At 42.4% G+C, this 22836-nt stretch overlaps 1 protein-coding gene across 1 annotated transcript; it reads left to right on the forward strand.

Moving 5' to 3' along the window:
- Window positions 1-102: 102 nt before the first annotated feature.
- LOC116657786 (retinol dehydrogenase 12-like) lies at window positions 103-4247 on the forward strand. The gene is given in 8 exon segments (XM_032461164.1): window positions 103-277; window positions 450-689; window positions 986-1075; window positions 3133-3270; window positions 3273-3333; window positions 3798-3844; window positions 3847-3887; window positions 4019-4247. Coding segments are annotated over 8 exon segments (981 nt in total). The 3' UTR covers window positions 4208-4247.
- Window positions 4248-22836: the final 18589 nt, after the last annotated feature.

Here is a 22836-nt window from a genome sequence, read left to right on the forward strand (position 1 = left end):
TGCTCCACGCCAACCTCTTGGTTAGTCCCTATTTCGCTTTGGCTAGTCCCTCCCCACCTTCTATGTGGGCAACCTTCCACTGACAGGCCAGCATTCTCTGCTATGTCACTGTGGTTTCTACTCAGCACCCCAGTCTGGGGGCCCAGCTCTGTCCTCACTGTGGTCCTCCTGCTTAGACTAAGTGTGTATACCTGGCATAAGTGTAATCTCTGGGACCTCCAGCACTGCTCCACAGACCTGACCGGGAAGACGGCAGTGGTGACTGGGGCCAAGAGCGGTGAGTGCTCATCCTGCCCTGTCACCTCACACGGGCCACAGCCTCCAACAGCCCCAACAGGGAGGGCAGAGAGGAGGATCAGCACCCTCTGTCAGACCCTTGTCTCTCCCCTTGCTCCGCTGCCCTCTCCGCACTCCCCAGACCAGCCTTCTCTGAAGCTGCCCTCCCACAGGCATCGGGAAGGCTGTGTCCAAGGAGCTGGCCCGCTGCGGGGCGCGTGTGATCCTGGCCTGCTGCAGCCGTGAGCATGGACAGCGAGCCCTGGCCCAGATACGAGCAGCCTCACAGAGCAACCAGCTCCTGCTTGGTGAGGTGGACGTGAGCTCGATGGCCTCCATCCGGAGCTTTGCTCAGTGGCTTTTGCGCGAGCATCCAGAGATACACCTACTGGTTAACAATGCTGCAGTCTGCGGTGTGTGTCTTGACTTACTTCCCCTAAATGCATTTCAGGAACCTCCTTTCCGGCTCAGGGACCCCAAAACAGGCATCCCCTAAGCCTAATCTGCATGTCCTGTGGCAACACCCTTAATTCGGACACTGTCCTAAAAAGCCTACCTTAAGTTGTAGCTTCACACTTCACTGCCCCGATGTTGACACATACATGCGCCTGTGGCTTTTCTACTGAACCCCACTATATCCTCCCCAGACACAATCTCCCTCAGGGCTGTCATTCCATCACCCACCACCTGTGTTTTTGTCTCCTCCCAGGATTGCCCACAACACGTGCCCCGGAGGGCCTTGATGTCACCTTTGCCACCAACTACATTGGACCCTTTCTGCTCACAAATCTGCTCCAAGGTAAGGAAGGTTGGGTGCTTAACTTCTGTGCTGCCGCTGTGTCTTCACTCCTCTGGCATTTTTGTGGCTTACCGCCTCCCATGGCACCCAGATGCTTGCTGAACGATGACCCAGTACACTTTTGCTGGACACAGCAGGGGAACCCACTTGGCACCAGCCAGGATTAGGAGGCTGGTAACCGAATCAGTCAGCCCCAAATACAAGAAGGTGTAAGATCTGTACCGGCCGCCTCTCCTTCCCCAGGTCTGCGTACTAGCCCGGCCAGGAGTCAGGCGCCTCAGCAGAAGCTTCCTGAGGTCACTGGGCTGCTGGGATTAAGGACGTTCTTCCTGGGGAGGTGGCGGTGGGTGGCAGGCACATCCTCCCTAACAATGTTTTCTAGGTTGTCTAATAGCCTGAGGAAGCAGATTAGTTTTTGGCCAAGTAATGCAAAGAACAAAATCAAAAGCGTGAAAGTGTACAAGAGGGTATGCAGGAGAAAAGGAATAAAAGGAAAGAGAAGAAGTCTCCTCTTCTTGAAAAGCAGCTGCCCACCCCCTCCTGGGGGGCAATTAAAGTGGCCCCACCTGGAAAGTGAAGAAAGAGCAAGGCCAGACTCTGCACATTTGCAAGTACACGTGTTTCTTCCCCTTTCCAACACGTGCACTAGGCTACAACGTCCTGTCTGTGCCTCACTTATAATAGTTCCTTAAACCGTCTTCTCTCCTGTCTTCTCCCCTGCCACCAAATCACCGTTCGTCATACCACTGTCTGGCTTCAGGCCCTTTGAAGGTGCTCTGTGCTTTATAGATATAAAAACTAAGCTGCTTCTCCCCACTTACAAGTCCGTCTGCAGACCGGGAACCTCACCGTTGCCTTTCGCAAACCTACACTCTTGTCACCAGCCAGCCGATCTGTGTCTCTTGGACCACACTGTTTTTTAATTCTGGCTGCGCTTTTGCACGTCTGTTTCCCTTTATCTGGAATATCCCTTCCCATCCCTTTAAGGTAGAGTAGCGTTAGCTCAGCTGCCCACACCCAGCACAGATACCGCGTGTGCTGTGGGCTTTGCCCTCACCCCTCTGCCTCCCCGGCTGCCCCATTTCCAGGGCTCCTGAGGCCCCTGTGCATGTCTCTGCTCCTGCCCTGACGCTGCTGCATGAAGATCAGCCTCCAGCTCGGCTGCGAGCCCCCTTGGCCTTCATGTCACTGTGTCTGCGAGTTTGGGGTCCATTGTCCTCTTTAAGAATGATTTTCTCTCCAGCAAGTTTTGGCTAGATACCTCCTGCTCAACTTTTCATTTGTGATTCTTCCTTTAAATTAGGCTCAAGACAGTTTTAGCATTTTGAAACAACAAGCAAACTCATACGTGACAGCTAGTATTTTTCACACTTTATATAATCCAGACTTTTTTTTATTAGAGTTAGATACTCTTTTTTTTCTTTTTCTTTTTTTAAGATTTAACTTGTTCTCTTGATAGTAATTACACTTTCTTTTTGAAGGTAGTTTAAAAAGTTTTTTTAAGCCCCACTTTTCCAAGTATCTCTGCATACGTCTCTTTTCCCCTAAACTTAGCACCTGTATGTCCTTAGCCCATAGCTTGTGTCTGCCAGGGTCCAGGGGCCTAATGGATAGTCGTGCGATGAATAAGTAAGTGACTGAGTGTATGAATGTGTGAAAGACAGCTTTCACAGCGTTTCTGTCTCCCCTTCCCCCTCTTAGCCCTCAGGGAGATTAAAAACACGAGCCAGGATCAGTTACACTACCTCCAGCTGGCAGGTGGAAGGAAAGCAAGGCAGAACTCCACTTTTATTTTAGGCAAAAAAAACCCCACAAAAAAACAAAAAAAACCCAAACAAAACAAAAGACACACTAAAATAAAACAGGAGGAAAGCATGAGGAAAGCAGCTGAGATAGAAATGCAGTCTCAGGTCACATTCAGCCCTCCTGCGCCTCACCTGGGCGCCTGCGTGGGCGGCCCGCTCTCCTGGAGTCTCATGAAGAAGCAGGCTGGGGAGTGGGCATGGGAGTCTGCTGCAGGACTTGCGCTGAAAGTGTGTGGTCCTCCCTCCTCCCAGGGGCCCTACAACGGGCAGGGGCAGCCCGAGTGGTCAATGTGTCTTCCTTCCGGCAAGAGAAAGGGTACATTGATGAGGAACATCTGATGGGGGCTGGCAGACCTTTGACCTTCAACCAGAACTATGATTGCAGCAAATGCGTTTGGCCTCCTTCGCTGGGAAGCTTGCCCAGAGACTTCAAGGGACAGGTAATTGCCTCTGGCAGCCCCTACTCCTCCACTCCCAAGGCACCTCTCAGTCCTTCACATCTCATCCCAACATGTTCTGTCCATGAAATATTCCCAGTATCCCCCGAGCCAGCTGTTAACCTCCACCCTTTATCATCTGTGCGCCCTCTGTTTCTCTCAACCCCATCTTCACATCTCCTCTTCAACCTTTCTTCCAATTCTCATCGCCCACAACTCCCTCTCCCAGTACTTTCCAGTACCAACACCATCCACCGTGCTCCCCCCTAAAGTTCACCCAACAGTTTCAAACACTGAAGTCCCCTTCCTGGTTGGATATCGCCATTCATGTGAGTTACAGAACCCTGACTTCCGGGTCACCTCCACCCAGCAGGGCTGGTAGGGTCCTCCCCTTTTCGCACGTTGTAGAACCATGTTTAACCCTTTCCTCCTCTCCGCTTTGCGCTACACCTGTTTCTTCCTCTCGCAGGCGTGACTGAGCTCCATGGACCCTGGCGTTGTATACACGGAGATCATGAAGAATTTCTCTTGTTACATCGTTTCATCTTATGGCTCAGCCTCTTCTTTAGGGTGAGTGGGGAGGAGCTGGCTCTGCCTGAAGGGCTTGGGGCAGGGGGTCTGCTGCGCAGTGTGTCCCTTCAGGCTACAGCCTGCGTGGCTTTTATCCCTCCTTCTCCCCCCCACCCCCATGTCTCCTGCAGAACAGCAAACAGGGTGCAGTCCCAGCACTTTACCTGAGCTTGGCAAAGGAGCTACATGGCATTTCTGGAAAACATTCTAGCAGTTCCTGTGTGATGACTCTTGACCCTAAAGCTGCCCGAGATCCTCACGTCGCCCAAACCCTCTGGGATACTTCGGCCCGACTAACACATCTAGACAAGATGGGCTGACCCTCTGTGACCCCCGCCCTGACTCGCCACCTTCCCCCGACTCCCAGCCCTCACTCGGATTATGCCTTCTGCTTGTCAGTTCCAAGGGCCAGTCAGTCACCTTGTTCGGTGTAATGACCACTTCCTCTTCCTGTTGGCTCCAGCGCATGAGAGCTCAGCTTAGCCTGGGGGCAGTTTCAGCTTCCACTTTATAGTCAGTTCTCAGATGGAAGTGTTCATCGCTTGGGCACTAGGATCTCCAAACCTACCGAGCCCCACGTTGTGGTGATGGGGAGTGAAAGTCCTTCCGGTGGTGGCTATTAGGGGTACCAGGAAAAGGGGAAACTTCCACCTGTACCTCTTGGTTCCTGGCTTTGGGGAGACAGCACCACGTAGTGTCCTCTGGACGAAAGCATACACCACGTGCTGTAGGACCGCACCCCAGCTTCTCAGGGTGTTGTCTCCCAGCTGGTACGGTAAGTGCCCCGTAATGGTTCCATCTTTCTATCAAGCCAGCTTCTGCTGGGCTCTGAGTCATGTGATAAGGCAGGTGAATTCTCGGAGTGAGAGCCCACTGCTTCTTTTCTGGGGTCTTTGTTCGTCAGCAGAAGTTTGTTTTTTTTAATGGGGGTGCTGGGGATTGAACCTAGGACCTCGTGCATGCTGAGCATGCTCTCTGCCACTGAGCCACACCCTCTCTCTCATCAGCATAACTTTTGGAATCAGCTTTTCAAATTTCACACAAAATCCTTTTGGGATTGCGCTGCATCTATGTGGGAGGATAGATGTTTGTATGATAGCGAGTGGCCCTGAACATGAACACAGTGTGCTTACATCTATTTAAGTCTTATTAATACCTTCATAAAGTTTTGAATAATTTTATCCATAAAGATCATGCATAAGTTTTACTGTAATTCCAGGTACCTTGCTTTTTATGCTATTGCATGTGGTATTTTAAAACTCATATATTAATCATGTATCAGACAATTTATTAAGTTCTCTAATTCTAATAAGTTATCTGTAGTTTTTCCACATAGAACATCACACCGTCTAGGGATAATAACAGATTTATTTCTCCCCTTTCAGCTATCATAAATCTTGTTTCTTTTCCGAGACCTTAATTGATTTTCTAGTGTGAAACCAAACTTGCTTTTAAACCAACTCGGTCAGAGTATTACTTTCATATACGTTGCTAAATTTAGTATGCTCATGCTTTGGTTTGGAACTTTTTGCTGCGTCCATAAATGAGACTGGCTATACTGCCCTTTTCCTTACTTACATTGCCATTGTCTGGTTTTGCTGTCGTGGGTGTATTCATTTTATAAAATGAGTTTGTGTTCATCCAGGGACATCATATGAAAAGCAAATGTCAATTAATTGAGGATTAGGTGTACAAGAAACTTGACAGGGGAAATAGCTGTGAGGGAAAATGGAGAGAAGCTGGGAGAAGCTGGGAGACCCACCAGACGGTGAGACCAGTCTGACCCTGAGTGAGGACAGAAGGCTGGGAAGGAGCATCTTAGGGTGCGGTGGAGTAATTTTTCCATTTTTAACCTCCCTCTCTTGTTTTGAAAGTATACAGTCTATTTCTGTTCTTAATTGGTTAGTCTAAAAATTTTAACCTGTATGTTTAACTTAACAGTATCTTTAATCAATATCTTTATTTTTCTTTTAAACAGTACATAGATCTTAGAATTCTTCAACATTAATCATTCCCTTTGAATTTGTATACTTTTGTAACCCAGTATTTTAATTTTATTATTTCATTAATTTCATAAATCAGGTATTTTGTTATTTTCAATAACAAACACATGGGTAAATCTATTTGTTATTTTCAGTAACAAAATTGATATCTTTATCGGTTGATATTTGCATAGATTTACCCATGTGTTTAATATTTTCTTTGCTCACTGTTCTTTTTTATGTCTCAGATCTTCTACCTGAGATTATTTTCCTTCTATCTTGAAGCGTATCCTTTAGAAGTTCCTTTGATGAGGATTTGTGGTAGACAGACTTCTAAGGTGGCTCCCAAGTTCCCTACCCCCTAGTGTACGCATTCTCCAAAATCTCCTCCTGAGTGTGCGAAGAACTCCTGAACATGATGGCAGTTTACTCCTGCAATTATGTTATATATCTGGTAAAGGGATTTGCTGATGTAATGAAAGCCAGAACCATTTGGCTCTGTATGTGTGTGTGTGTGTGTGTGTGTGTGTGTGAACAATATGTTTTCATGTCTACCATAGTTTTCTTCACCTCTTTCAGTTACATTTTTCTGTGTTTAAGTTCCTCAAAGCTTTCCAAGGTTTGAGTCATTCATTCATTCATTCATTAAATAAATAAGCATTTGCAGCTACATGGAAGGACCTGGAGATCGTCATTCTAAGTGAAGTCAGCCAGAAAGAGAAAGAAAAATACCATATGATATCACTCATATGTGGAATCTAAAAAAAGAAAAAAGAGGACACTAATGAACTCATCTACATAACAGGAACAGACTCGCAGACATAGTAAACAATCTTAGGGTTATGGTTGTGGAGAGGGGGAAGGGGGTGGGATGGGATAAATTTGGGAGTTTGAGATTTCCAAATGGTAGCCACTATATATAAAAATGGGTAAGAAACATTTTTTCTGTAGAGCACAGGGAACTATATTCAATATCTTGTAATAATCTTTAATGAAAAAGAATATGAAAACAAATATTGTATATATATGCATGACTGGGACATTGTGCACTACACCAGAAATTGACACATTGTAATTGACTATACTTCAATAATTTTAAAAAAGCAGCAGTTACAACAAAATGAAGAATCTGTGCTCTTGACCCACAGTAAAATACCCATCAATTCCTTTAATTAATTAACTCATTAAATGTGTTTGTGGCATGTCAGCTGATCAAGACATTGTTGTATATGTTACTGTCCTACAGTGATGGATAAAATAGACAAGCATCCATGAAGTCAAGGGGTGTATATTCTAGCAGAGTGAGAGACATAATAAACACAAATATGTCATAAGATTCCATAGGCATGAGTGCTATGGACACACAAGAAGCAAGAAAGGAAAGAGGGAGTACCATGACGAGGGGCAGGGGTTGAAATTTTAAATAGGTTGGCCAGGTAAAGACTCAAGAAACCAGTTGGCTTTGAGTTAATAAAAAGAAAGGCTATTTCGGGTGGACCGGACCTAATCAGGTGAGCCCTCGAAAAGGGTTCAGGCTTTGTCAGAAGTCAGAGAGTCTCCTGTTCACCTTGAAGAAGCACACTGCCCCGTTGTGGAGCGGGCCATGTGGCCTCTAGCAGTTGAGGCTTCAGTTCTGCGGTTGCAAGGAGCAGAATTTTGTCAATAACCGGTGAGCTTGGAAGAGGACCAGGAGCCCAGATGAGACTGCAGCCCTGAATGACACCTGGATTTCAGCCTGGTGAGATCCTGAGCAGAGGACCCAGCCAACCTGGGTGAGACAACACATGTTTTCTTTTAAGCCACTGAGTTTGCAGTCACTTCTTATCCAGAAATAGGTCCAAATACAGGATCTAGTAATAGCAAACTCCTTCAGTTTCGTTTGAAAATGTCTTTATTTCGCCCTCATTTTTAAGAATCATTTCGCTGGCTAAAGCTGACAGTTACTGTCTCTTATTCTGCTGAAGACAGTATTTTTTGTCTCTGGCTTTCATTGTTGCTGTTGAGAAATCAGATACTGATCCAACAGTTACTTTGTGGGGAATCTGCTCTCTTGTTCCTTCTCTATACGTCAAATCCCCTTTTCTGTTTTTAAAAGTAAATGAAACATACGCATTTTATACATGCAACAAAATTCCAACTGTCAGTAATCTTTGCAGGTTTGAATGGTTTATGGCAGCTTGTTTCTTTGTGTGTATAGTGACTTTGTATCCCATGGTGCTTGGAGGTTTAGCTCTAGGAATGATTAGAGTCCTAGGATTAAGGTACATTCCCCAGAGAGAGTTTACATTTAGTTTGGCCAGGTTTCCAGGAGTGCTATACTGACTTGGACCACTTTAACTTAAATTCTTGTCTTGGAATTTTTGGGTCACTCACATGGTATACACTCTGCCCCCAAATTTGTGTGAGTACAAACTTATTATTTTGAATTATAAATGAGGCTTTCCCCCCCCCGCTACACCTAGATACTTTCCTTCTATACCTAATTTGTTGAGCATTATTATCATAAACAGATACTCAGTTTTGTCAAATACTTCTGCATCTATTGAGATGATCATATGAATTGTATTTTTATTCTGTAATATGATTTATCATTTATTAATTTGCATATATTGAAACATTCTTGCATCCCACGGATAAATTCTATTTTATCATGGTGTACGGTTCTTTTAAGTTGCTGCTGAATTCGGTCTGCTAGCACTTAAGCATTTTTACATCCACATTCATCAAGGATATGGGCTTGCAGTTTCCTTTTTCTGTAGTGTCCACATCTGGCAACGGTATTAGGGCAGTGAGGCCTTGTGAAATGAGTTTAGGGGTGTCGACTCCACTCTGAGTTTTTGAGAGTTTGATAAGGATTGGTATTAATTCTGTAAATGTTTGGTAGGCTTCACCAGTGAAGCCATCTCATCCTGAGATTCTCTGTGTTGGGCAGTTACTAATTACTGATTCAATCTCCTTACTCATAATTGTTCAAATTTTCTGTTTCTTCGGGATTCACTCTTTATACGTTGCATGTTTCTAGAAATTGACCCATTTCATCTTGGTTGTTCAGTTTGTTGCCATGTAGTTTTTCATAATAGTCTCTTGTGATTATTTATGTTCCTATGGTATCAATTGTAGTGTTTCCTCTTTCATTTAAAACTTTACTGACCTGGAGGGCAGGTAATAGTTCAGCGGCAGAGCACATGCTTAGCACACACGGGGGCCTGGGTTCAATCCCCAGTACCTCCCTTTAAAAAAAATTCTTTTTAAAAGTAAAATTTAATTGATTTGTGTCTTTTTTCAATTAGTCTAGCTGAATGTTTGTCAATTTGGTTTATCTTTCATAAGAACCAACGCTTAGTTTTACTTTTCTCTGCTGTTCTTTCTGCTCCCTGTTGCATTCATTCCTGCTTCAGTCTTTATTATTCCCCTCCTTCCGCTGACTTCGTCTGAAGCGCTGCTCGCACCTGCTGCTCTCCTGCTGAAACTCTGGGTGATCGCTCCGCGTTAGGAGTTTGCTGTGAGGAGCCCCTGACTGCAGTGGTGCTTCTGTGTAGACTTCCTTCTAGTTCTATTTGCGTTTGATTTATATATTTAAGTGCTCCAATGTGTGGGCCATAAATATTGACAATTGTATCTTCTCGGTAGATTGACCCTCTGTCATCATGTAATTGTCGTCTCTGCCGCTTTTGACCATGTTTAAAGCCTGTGTTGTCTACGACTAGCTACCCCCACTTTCTTTAGGTTGCCATTTGCGTCACACATTTTTCCACCCCTTCACTCGCCTGTGTGTGTTCTTAAAGCTAATGTGAGCCTCTTACAGGCAGCATAGCATTGGATTGTGTTTTTATATCCACTTACTAGTGTTTTCACTGGAGAATTTAATCCATTTACATTAGAGTAATCATTGATAGAGAACAGCTTCCTGTTGCTGTGGTGTTGATGCTGGCTCTGCTTTATAATCCCTGGTTCCTCGCCTTTCTTGCTGTCGCCTTTGGGACCCCGGTACTCCTTGCAGAGGTACGCTTAGATCCTTTATCATCATCTTTGTGTGACGACCACAGGTTTTTCCTTTCTGGTTATCATGAGGCATATTGATGTTACAACTACCATATTTTTATATTGTGTATCTAATAACAAATTAGTTATGGTTACTTTGTAATATATTTTTTTTAACTTTCAAACTAGAGTTGTGAGTCACACATCACCATTACAATATTATAGAATCTGATTTTCACTATATATTTACCCTTAACAGTGGGTTTTACACCTACATTCATATGTTTTTAATGAGGTCTATTAGCATCCTTTTATTTCTGCTTAAAAAAACTCGATTGGGCGTTCCTTATAGGACAGCACACGCTACTGCGATACGTCCAGCATTGTACATACAGGGTATTTTGTGGTTCCTTATACATTTTTGTATTTTTTCCCCTAGTTTTAAAAAATGCCACTGGATTTTGGTAGGGATTAAATCAATAGATGGCTTTGGGTAGTAGGGACATTTTAACAATATTAATTCTTCCAATCCACGGACAAGGGATAACTTTACATTTATGTCTGTCTTGTTCCGTTTCTGTCATCAGTGTATTGTAGTGATCTTTTATCCCCTTGGATAAATTGATTCCTTATTATTTTATTGTTTTTAATGCTGTTATAAATGGAATTGCTTTCTTTCTTTTTCAGATAATTTTCAGTATGTAGAAATACAACTGACTTTTGCAATTTAAATTTTTATTCCACAACTTTACTGAGTGTGTTGATTAGTTCTGACACATTTTTGGTGAAGTTTTTAGGACTTTCTGTATATAAAACCATGTTACCTTAAAATAGAGACATTGCACCTCTTATTTTCCAGCTTTGATGCCTTCCGCGTCTCCTCCTCGCCTGACTGCCCTGGCGAGGGCTCCCGCGAACGTGCTGAGTGCACGGAGGGGGCGAGCTGCCTTGCCTTGCGCCTGGCACTGGGGGGAGGGTTTCGGACTTCCGCTGCTGAGTATGTGTTGAAGCGTGGCCTTGAGTTACATTCACTCTACATCCAAGTTGTTCAGTGTTTTTTCTGTGTCTGTTGATTGTGTTTTTTCTTTTGTTCTGTACGAGCAGCAGCGTGTAAAGCCGTACTACTGCTGAGTCTGGGAGAGGAGAAGTGGTCCCTGCCCCTCTTCGGGCACCGTGCCAGGTGGCGCTTAGGGCACTCGTGGCAGGGGAGCCTGGCTTCTGTGGAAAACTGTGAACTGTCGTGGCTGCTTTCGTCTTGTTCAGTTGTGTCTTCTTAGTGCTTGAAATCTGTGTGGGTGAAAACCCAGAGCCTGACGGAGGGTAGCTGTGATCCTGACAGTGTAGTCACAGAGAAGCAGGCCCTTCCTCTTCCTCTGCTGCCAGTAGTGAGCAGGCTCCTCCACTGGCCTGAGTCTTCTGTGCAAAACCAAGAAGTAATAAAAGCCTTAAGGGGCTCTGGTTATGCTTCCCTAGGTTCCTGAGATTTTTTGGCCCAGAAACTGAATACTCTCCTTCCCAGTATTTGTCCTGAGCTCCCAGTTTTGTTGAAAGTCTCCCCCTTACGCTGAAATGAGAGCGGCTGTCTTTGTCTCACTGAGTCCCTTGGGCACAGGAGAAAGTTGCCTCACTCACGGCCGATTGGCGTCTGATGTGCATTGGTCACTTGGTGAACACAGTGGAGGGGGACTGAGGAAGCAGAGGCTCACTGTCTAGTTGTGCTGGCACACGTGTCAGAATGCTGGTCAGCCGAACACAGCGCAGGTGCAGGCGGCACAGAGGACAACAGCAGTGCTCCTGTGAGTGTGGAGCACGAAGGGTGGTGAGGGGTCAGCGATCTGACCCGGATTCAGTGTCATCGTTCTGATTAGTAACTGCGTCCTCTGAAAATGGCTGCCAATTTTAAATAGGACACTTACCTTCCCTCTTGTACAAACCCATCCTGTTTTCATTTTGTAAGTAAACATTGTTCACATTTAAACACTGGAAAACAATGTATGAGTTATATTTTTTCCCCTAAATTTGGCTGTATGTTGATGAGAGAAACTGCGGTGGACAGAGCAGCACGTGGGGTCCTGTGGACATTTTCGAAGGACTGAAATACGTGAACCTTACTGGAAGGTCCTGTTACTGTCAGACCAGTGGCAGTGAGTGCGGCCCGGGGGAAGCAGGGCTGTACAACCGTCAAAGCCGACAGGTAGAAAGAAGACAGAAAGAAATGGGAGCCCTCAGGTCACAGGAGGGTCAGAGTAGGGCCACCTTTCAGTGGAGAAGTCCCTGCAGCCACCGGCTTGTGATGCTGACTTTGTCCACGAGTCTGGTAATGGACATCCGAGGTGTGTCATTGTGAGAGAATCTGCACCTGCTAACCCCAAGATCCGCACGAAGCCTGCTCAGTCACGTGCAGGGCGGGGCATTGCTTCAGGGTCCTCTGAGACTGCAGTGACCAATAGACAGTCACAGTTCATTCACTGACTTCTACACAGAACACCGAGAACATGGGCTCAGTTTAAAAACCAATACTCTTAACCACCTAGTAAAATGTTCCACATGAGAGGCGTTAAGTTCCAGGCGGGGGTACGATTCGCCATTAGTCATCGTTAATAAGTCATGAATAACAGATATCTCCTGCCTTGCGGTGAGTCTAGTTTTCTCTAAGACTCTTGGAGAGAAGAGATGAGTGATACCTTCTCAAATTCAGATTTTATAATCAGCAGTTCTCTCGATTTCCCCTGTGACCCAGTGGTTTTTGAGATTGTGTTAGTTTCCTTGTATTTGTGGGGTTTTCTATATTTATGCTTTGGTTTCTAGTTTCATTTCATTACATCACAAAAGACTCTTCAATTTGTAAGGTGCCTTTTGTGACATAACGTGTGTCTCTCCTGGAGAATATTCTGTCGTCACTTTAGAAGAGTGAATTATTCTGCAGCTAGACGAAAAGCTCTGTGTATGTCTGTTGGGTCCGCTTGTCTGAAGTGCTGGTCAGGTCCACTGACTGCTTACTGATTTCTGCCTCAACGTTCTATTCAGGGTTGAAGGTCAGATACAGAAATGCCAGCTGTTGTGTTGCACTCAGTTTCTCCTGTTAGATTTGCCAGTGTTTGCTTTACCTTCTTAGATGATGATGTCAGGTGCGTGTAAATGCTTGAAATTGTTGTAACTTGCTAATAAGTTGACTGTTACTATCACATAATACATTTTTGTCCCTGGTGACCATTTTTGGCTTAAAGCCAACTTTGTCCAGGAGAAGTACAGCCACTCCTGCTTTGTTTTAGTCATCATTTTCATGAAATATCTTTTTCCATCACTTCACTTCCAGCCTATGTGTGTCCATAAATCTAAAATGAATTCTTGTAGATAGCATACAGCTGGATTTTGGCTTTTTAATCCACTCAGCTACTACGTATCTTTTAATTAGGGAGTTTAGCTAATTTACAGGCAAAATAATCTTTGATCAGAATGACTTACAGAGCTCCTTCCAGAGAGAAGCTGGACGTTGACTTTTATTTCCTGCTCAGTCTGCACTGAGCCATAAGGAATATCTGCTGGAAGAAAAACACCTTGAAAACTGAAAACATTCATGGTTTCACCAGAGCAGGAAGATCACCCTGATTCCAACAAAAGATAGTGGGACCCTTCTGTTGCCAGTGCAGGGAGAACTGAGAGCAAACACAGAGTGGAGAACACTCACTGTTTTCAACTAGAAAGGAACTAGATGACTCCACAGTTGATTGAACTTTTTTTTTGTCAAAAACAATCCAATAAATGTTAGCTCCACCAGAACAATCTAAGTTCTGTGTAGAAAAGGGAAGTGTCTCTTCTTTCTACTGTGTTATTTTCATTCACACAGCTTAATGCTTAGAGTGTTACACTTACTTAGTAAATCTCCAATCCACTTACTCATTCATGAAAGAAATAGGCACTGATATTCCAGCATTGTTTTGTGTCTTAGAGATTGAACACAAAGAACTGAGTACAAGAATTATGATCAGGAAGGCTCCGGTGTGGTGAGGGACAAACTAGAGGCAGACACCTTCAGACAGCTGCCATGGCTTTGACCAGACATGAATGGGGGCTGACTGAGGTCTGGGGCATGTGGAAGCTTGTCTGGTTACTTGAGTAAAGACGTCATTGTTGACAGACTCACTGAGACCAGACGGCTGGTGTTTTCTAGCACCACGTCTCTGAAGAACTTTCTCCGGGATGAATCCACAAGGCCTGTGATTCTTGATGGAAATCCACACTACTTCCTCCAGGTCACTGCTTGGTAAAAGTTCACAGACACTCAGCTCCGATGGGGCTTCGCTGGCCAGTTCCGTGTGCAGAGAGTTGACATGATGGTGCTGGGCAAGGGGACTTTGTGTACAGTTGGCTCAGACCTTGTTTGCTGTTTCTGTGCTGACTTTTTTATATCCTTCAGATACAATCAGGGATATATAGACACTGGAAAACAACAAATGTTTATTGACAAAATTATCACATGAGGTATAGTGTGAAATACCCTGGACATGCTCAGATAGACTCATGACTCTTTATTGGTTATTATAAATTTTGAAAACATGTAACAAAGCTGTATTTTTCACCAATTTTAAGTGCATAAGGCAGACAGTGTCAACAAACTGCTGATTCTTAACTATAACTGTGGATAGATCAGCCTGATAGAAACCTCAAGTTTCTCATCTGTGAAACGACTCAACAATTATTTAGGAATTTAAAGAATTCCAGTGAGTTTATATGTAAAGTGCCTTCTATATAGCAAATGCTCAATAAATAAAGTGATAAATCTGTTATTATTAAAATGACAGAGAGCCTTCCAGCAATGCTCAGAATACTGCAGGACTAAACAGGCTTCACGGTGAATTCAGGGTCTGCAGGTGTAACCTCTCTCATCTCTGTACAACTCAGATGTTCATTAAAAGGCATAGGACATACAATTCAGAAGCATAAGCCAGAAGCCCATGAGACTTCTGTACTGAACGGTGGCCCCAGCCTAACCCCTCTCCATTTTCTCTGTGGTCTCCAAACATTAGTTACTATTGTCTGCTTTGTATCTTCATTCAGTCTATCTGTGAAAAGGTAATAGAAGCCTCTCGACTTAATCTAACTGAAGCTGGTCTCTCCAGATCTTCAATAATTTCCACAGGTCCCTAAATTGTATTTTGCACACTATCATCATTCTTTTTCACTGAAATATAGTCAGTTACAATGTTGTGTCAATTTGTACTATACAGCATAATGCTTAAGTCATACATATATATACATATATTTGTTTCCATGTTCTTTTTCATTATAGGTCACAAGATATTGAATATAGTTCCCTGTGCTGCACAGTATAAACTTGTTGTTTATGTATTTTATACATAGTAGTTAGTACCTGCAAATCTCAAACTCCCAATTTGTCCTTTCCCACTCGCTTTCATTCCTGGGAACCATAAGTTTGTTTTCTATGTCTGTCAGTCTGTTTCTATAAGTTCATTTGTATCTTTTTTTTTAGATTCCACATATAAGTTATATCATGTAGTATTTTTCTTTCTCTGGCTTACTTCACTTATAATGATGATCTCCAGGTCCATCCATCTTGCTGCAAATGATATTATTTTATAATATTTTATAGTTGGGTAGCATTCCATTGTATAAATTTACCACAACTTTTTTATCCACTCATCTATCAATGGACATGTAGGCTGTTTCTGTGTGTTGGCTGTTGTAAATAGTGCTGCTGTGAACACTGGGGTGCAGATGTCTTTTTGAATTACGTTTTTCTCTAGATACACGCCCAGGAGTAGTATTGCTGCATCACATGGTAACTATTAGTTTTTAAAGGAACTTCCATACTGTCTTTAAAGTGGGCTGCACCAATTTATATTCCCTCCAACAGTGTAGGAGGATGCCCTTTTCACCACATCCTCTGCAGCGTTTATCATTTGTGGACTTTTTAATGATGGCCATTTGACTGGTAACAGGTGAAACCTCATAGTAGTTTTGATTTGCATTTCCCTAATAATTAGTGATACTGAGCATTTTTTCGTGTGCCTGTTAGCCATCTGTATGTCTTCCTTGGAGAAATGTCTATTTAGAAGAAATATCTGTCTTCTGCCCATTTTTAAAAATATACTTTTATTTAAGTATAGTGAGTTTACAATGTTGTGTCAATTTCTGGTGTAGATCACAATACTTCAATAATATAGGAACAACATATATTCATTTTCATTTTCTTCTTAACCATAAGTTACCAGAAGATATTAAATATAGTTTCCTGTGCTATACAGTATAAACTTGTTGTTTATCTATTTCACATATAGTAATTAGTATCTGCAAATCTCAAACTCCCAATTTATCCCTTTCCACATCCGTACCCACCTGGTAACCATAGATTGTTTACTGTGTCTGTGAGTCTGTTTCAGTTTTGTAAATAAGTTTGTCTTTTTTTAGATTACACATGTAAGTGATATCATATGGAATTTTTCTTTCTCTTTCTGGCATACTTCTCTTATAATAATATTCTCCAGGTTGCTGCAAATTGCATTATTATATTCTTCTTTATGGCTGAGTAGTATTCCTTTGTTAAAATGTGCCACAATTTCTTTATCCAGTCATCTATTGATGGACATTTAGGTTGTTTCCCTGTCTTGGCAATTGTAAGTAGTGCTGCTATGAACATTGGGGTGCATGTATCTTTTCGAATTAAAATTCCCTCTAGATATATGCCCAGGAGTGGGGTAGCTGGATCATATGGTAAGTTTATTTTTAGTCTTTTGAGGAATCTCCATACTGTTTTCCACAGTGGCTTTCCTTGCTTCCCTCTCCCACTCTTAATGATTTAGATGTCTTCTTTTACAATTCTGTGTTTATTCTATTTGGAATTCATGGTGGTTATCACCTTTCCAGTTGTGAGTTTCTCATTTTTGTAGCATCCTGCTTCTTTTCTATTTAGAGTAGACCTGTCAATATTTCTTTTAGCATGGGTTTAGTGTTGCTAAACTCTTAGTTTTTGCTTGTCTGTGAAGTTCTTTATCTCTCCTTCTATTCTAAAGGATAGCTTTGCTGGATAGAGTATCCTAGGCTGCATCTTTTTTTCATTCAGGACTTTGAATATATCTTGCCACTCCCTTCTGACCTGTAGTGTTTGTGCAGAGAAATCAGCTGAGAGCCTTATGGGGGTTCCCTTGTAACTCACTCTTTGTTTTTCTCTTGCTGCCTTTAGGATCATTTCTTTATCCTTGACTCTGGCCATCTTGATTATGCTATGTCTTGGTGTGGGTCTGTTTGGGTTCTTCCTGTTTGGGACACTCTGAGCCTCCTGCACTTGGATATCTGATTCTTTCTTTAGGTTTGGGAAGTTTTCAGTCATGATTTCTTCAAATACTTTTCAGACCCCTTTGTTCTTTCTTCCCCTTCTGGAACCCCTATTATGCGTAGATTGGCACGCTTTATATTATCCCATAGGTCCCTTATATTGTTTTCATTGTTTTTTGTTTTTCTCTCAGCTGTTCTGATTGGGTGCTTTCTGTTGTCCTGTCTTCTAGGTCACTTATTCATTCCTCTGCATTATCTAGCCTGCTTTGTACAGCCTTTAGGTCAGCTCTCATCTTAGCAAATGAGTTTACTAATTCTACTTGGTTCTTCTTTACAGCTTCCGTTTCATTTTTGACATATTTTATATCTCTGAACACTATTTCTTTTAGTTCCTTAAGTACTTTGGTCACTCCTTTCTTTGAAATCTTGATCTAGTAGGCCATCAATGTCTATTTCCTTGATCGTGCTTTCAGGGGATTTCTCTTGTTCTTTTAATTGGGAGTGGTTCCTCTGCTTCATATTGCTCATATTTCTCTGGCACTGTGGCTTAAGGAGTATCAGTTATCTAGTTCTCCTGGAGACGCTGGGCTCTTAATGATTTTATTGAGAGGTCTTTGTGTCTTCGCCCTGTTTTGTGAACTCAGCTTGCTGTTTCCAGAGGCCCCCTGTTGGCGCCCTCATCTGTGCTGCTCCCAGTGGCTGTCAGTTAGCAGATCGTGCCCCCTCCCAACACTGTGTCAGGTGCTGAGCTCTTACCCAGTGGGCAGGCGGGTCACTCCGCCTCCCGATGTGGAGTCAGATGTGGTGAAGCAGGTGGGTGGATCTCGCCCCCTCCCAGCACCATGGTCAGGTGCTGCGTTCCTGCCAGGAGGGCAGGTGGCCATCTGCCCTCTTCCAGCACCGGTTGCTCTGCTGCTCTGTGCAGCTGCCCATTCTGCCTCGGGTCAGTGCTCCAAAGGCGGGCTCAGGGAAGACCGCAGAACGGCCCCACCCCTGCTCTGTGCCAAATCTCAGCTCCTTGTTTGTCTTGGCAGCCCGAGTTCTCTGAGGTGCCAGGGCAGAAAGATACTATCTGCCTCAGGCTGTAAACAAGCTTCAATCCTGCCTAGGAGGTTGTGGAGCCCCAGATGTGGATTCAGGCCTCAGCCTTGGCCCCGCCCCCACCAAGGCACTGTGCACAGGAGGAGATGGCAGCTGTGGCTGTGCCCTGCCTCTCTTCTCATGAGAAGCGCCAGTAATGACTCCACGGGTCTGAGGATACAAAGGCTACGGTGCCCCTCCCCCCAGGGCACACCAGCCGTGTTGCTTTGCTTTTTTTTTTGCAATTTATGGGGGACCGAGGTGGTTCTGCTCCATTTCCCCTCCTGGCCACAGCACACAGCCTCCTGCAGTCCCCTAGGCTGCCTCAGTGCAGCTGCCCCAGTCTTCCACCTGGCTTGGGCGGCCTGTCCCGGCCCCAGCTGCCGGCTCACGTCTCAGGCTGGGTGTCACAGGGACTCTTTGTGCCCGTTTAACTCAGTTCTGTTGGTCAAGAGGTGCTCAGGGCAGATCTGAGCCTCGGAGGCTCCCCCTCCATCTTGTTGGCCTCTTGGAGAGGGGAGACCCAGTGAACAAGTGCCAGTCCTCCTCTGCTGTTCCCTCCCTGCAGGACCAGTCCCACACTGTTTTGCTTTTTCTTCTTTCTTTTTTCCTTTTCTCCTACCAGATTTTTGGCATCTTTGTCTTTCGAAGAGGGCGATGTTCTGTCAGAGTTTGGCAGGTGCTCTGGTTGGCTGGGTGGGTCTGTAGATGTGAGTTTTGGTGTATTTATGGGAGAAGGTGAGCTACAAGCATCCTTCTACTCCGCCATCTTGCTTCTCTGGGTTTGTTTTTTCTTATTCAGCTGTTTGAGCTGTTTACATATTCTGGAGGTTAAGCCCCTGTCAGTCTCATCTTTTGCAAATATTTTCTCCCATTCTGTAGGCTGTCTTTTTGTTTTGCTTATGGTTTCCTTTGCTGTGAAAAAGCTTGTAACTTTAATTAGGTTCCATTTGTTTAATTTTGCTTTTATTTCTATTGCTTGGGTAGATTACCTCAGGAGAACATTGCTGAGATTTATGCTGGATAATGTTTTGCCTATGTTTTCTTCTAAGAGGTTTATAGTATCTTGTCTTATGTTTAAGTCTATAAGCCATTTTGAGTTTAGTTTTGTGTATGGTGTGAGGGAGTGTTCTAGCTTCACTGATTTACATGCTGCTGTCCAGTTTTCCCAACACAATTTGCTGAAGAGACTGTCTTTACTCCATTATAGGTTCTTGCCTCCTTTGTCAAAGATTAATTGACCAAAAGTTTGTGGATTTATTTCTGGGCTCTCTATTCTGTTCCATTGATCCATATGTCTGTTTTTGTACCAATATCATTGCTGTTTTGATTACTGTAGCTTTGTAGTATTTTCTGAAGTCTGGGAGAGTTATTCCTCCAGCTTCGTTCTTTTTCTTCAGTAATGCTTGGGCAGTTCTGGGTCTTTTGTGATTCCATATAAATTTTAATTATGATTTGTTCTAATTCTGTGAAAAATGTTCTGGGTAATTTGATAGGGATCACATTAAATCTGTAGATTGCTTTGTGTAGTTTGGTCATTTTAACAATATTAATTTTTCCAATACAAGAACATGGGGTATCTTTCCATTTCTTTAAGTCTTCTTTAATTTCCTTAGCATCTTGTAGTTCTCTGCATATAAGTGTTTAACTTTCTTGGTCAGATTTATTTCTAAATATTTTACTTTTTTGAATGCAGTTTTAAAAGGGATTGTTTCTTTACTTTCCTTTTCTGATATTTCATTGTTAGTGTAAAGAAATGCCTCTGACTTATGGATGTTAATGTTGTATCCTGCTACCTTGTCAAATTCTTTTCTCAGCTCTAGTAGTCTTTGTGTGGAGCTTTTAGGGTTTTCTATATATAGTATCATGTCATCCACATATAATGATAATTTTACCTCTTCTCTTCCAGTTTGGAACACTTTTATTTTTCCTGTCTAATTGTTATGGCTAGGACTTCTAGTACTATATTGAATAGAAATGTGAGAGTGGGCATCCTTGTCTTGTTCCAGATTTTAGAGGAAAGGCTTTCAGCTTTTCACCCTTGAATATTATGCTGGTTGTAGGTTTGTCATAAATAGCTTTTATTATGTTGAGATATATTCCCTCTATACCCACTTTGGTGAGTTTTTATCATAAATCGGTGTTGAATTTTATCAAATGCTTTTTCTGCATCTATTGAGGTGATCATGTGATTTTTGTCCTTTCTCTTGTTGATGTGGTGTATCACCTTGATAGATTTATGTATGTTGAAACATCCTTTGTCCCTGGGATGAATCCAACTTGATCATAGTGTATGATCTTTTTAACGTGTTAGATTCTGTTTGCTACTATTTAGTTGAGGATTTTTGCATCTATGTTCATCAACACTGTTGGCCTTTAGCTTTATTTTTTGCTAGTGTCTTGGTCTGGCTTCAGTATCAGGGTAATGGCTTCATAGAATGAGTTTGGGATACTCCCTCCTCTTCAATCTTTTGGAAGAGTTTGAGAGGGATTGGTATGTGCTCTTCTTTGTATGTTTGGTAGAACTCCCCAGTGATGCTGTCTGGTCCTGGACTTCTGTTTGCAGGGAGGCTTTTTTTTTTATTGCTTATTCTATTTCACTTCTACTGATTGGTCTGTTCATATGATCTGTTTATTCTTGATTCAGTTTTGATGGATGTTTGATGGATGTATGTTTCTAGAAACTTCTCCATTTCTTCTGAGTTATCCAAATTATTGCCATATAGGTGTTCATAGTATTCTTTTATGATGTTTTGTGTTTCTGTGGTGTTGGTTGTAGTCTCTCCATTTTCATTTCTTATTTTGTTTATTTGTGTGCTTTCTCTTTTCTTCTTGGTGAGCCTGGCCAGAGGTTTGTAAGTTTTGTTTACTCTTTCATAAAACCAACTCTTGGTTTCATTGATTTTTTCTATTGTTTTTTAATCTCTGTTTTATTTATTTCCTCCCTGATCTTTAATATATCTTTCCTTCTGCTTTCTTTAGGTTTTGTTTGTTCTTCTTTTTCTAATTCTTCTAGGTGATAGGTTAAGTTGTTTGAGATTGTTATCCCTTTTTGAGGAAGGCCTGTATCTCTTTGAACTTCCCTGTTAGGACTGTTTTTGCTGCATGCCACAGATTTTGTGTGGTTGGATTTTCATTGTCATTTGTCTCAGGGTATTTCTTTATTTCTTCTTTGATTCCATCGTTGACCCATTGGTTTTTTAGTAGCATGTTGTTTAGTCTCCATGCTGTCATTTTTTTCTCATTTGTTTTTCTGTGGTTGATTTATAGTCTCCTGCCATTATGGTCAGATAAGATGCTTGGAATAATTTCTGTCCTCTTAAATTTGTTGAGGTTTCTTTCGTGCTTGAGTATGTGGTCTATCCTACAGAAAGTTCCATAAACATTTGAAAAGAATGTATATTCTGTTTTGGAGGGTTGTAGTGTCCTGAAAATATCAACCAATTCCAACTGTTCTATTGTGTCATTTAGTATCTCCATTGCATTATTGACTTTCTGTATGGAAGACCTGTCCAATGATGTTAGTGTGATGTTGAGTTCTCCTGCTATGATTGTATCCCCATCAAGTTCTCTCTTTATGTCTGTTACTATTTGTTTTATATATTTATGTGTTCCTGTACTGGGTGCATATATGTTAAGGAGTGTAAAAATCTTCGTTTTGCATCGCTCCTTTGATCATTATATAGTGTCCTTCTTTATCTCTCTTTATGGCCTTTGTTTTAAAGTCCTTTTTGTCTGATATGAGTATTGCTACTCCTGCTTTCTTGTCATTTCCATGAAATATCTTTTTCCATCCTCTCACTTTCAATCTATGTGTGTCTTTCACTCTAAAGTGGGTCTCTTGTAAGCAGCATATTGTAAGTTTTAGTTTTATTATCCACTCTGCCAATCTGTGTGTTTTGATTAGAGCATTTAGTACATTGACATTTATAGTAATTATTGATAGATGTGTGTTTATTACCATTTTGAACTTTGTTTTCCTGTTGATTTGGCATTTCCCCTTTGTTCCTTTCTTTTCCTTTTTGTGGTTTGATAATTTTATTTTCTATTAGCTTGGTTTCCTTTTGGTTTTTGTGACCCTATTGTATGTTTTGACTTGTGGTTACCTTGTTTTTCAGGCATGTTAGCCCCTTACTATATCTGCTTGCTTTTGTTGATAGTCATGTAGGCTCAAACACATCCTAAAAAGAACAAAGAAAAAAATAGTAAAGAAGAGAGAGAAAAAAATGTATATTTCTTGCTCTCCTCTCTGACCTTTTATGATTTTGTTATTCTTTATTTTTATTTATTTATTTACATCTTCATGTTTATTCCCTTGCAATTCACTATAGTTTTCACATTTCCAATTATGGTTTTCTAATTTCTATAGTTTCCCATTTCTTTTTAATTTAGAGTAGACCTTTCAATATTTCATTTAGTATGGGTTTAGTATGGCTGAATTCTCTTAGTTTTTGCATGTTTGTGAAATTCTTGATCTCTCTTTCTGTTTTAAAGGATAGTCTTGCCTGATAGAGTATCCTAGGTTACAGTTTTTTCTCATTCGGGACTTTGACTGTATCTTGCCACTCCCTTCTGGCCAGTAGTATTTGTGTAGAGAAATCACTGAAAGCCTT

The sequence above is a fragment of the Camelus ferus genome, chromosome 19 (genome assembly GCF_009834535.1).
Source record: "Camelus ferus isolate YT-003-E chromosome 19, BCGSAC_Cfer_1.0, whole genome shotgun sequence".
Lineage (NCBI taxonomy): Eukaryota > Metazoa > Chordata > Mammalia > Artiodactyla > Camelidae > Camelus > Camelus ferus.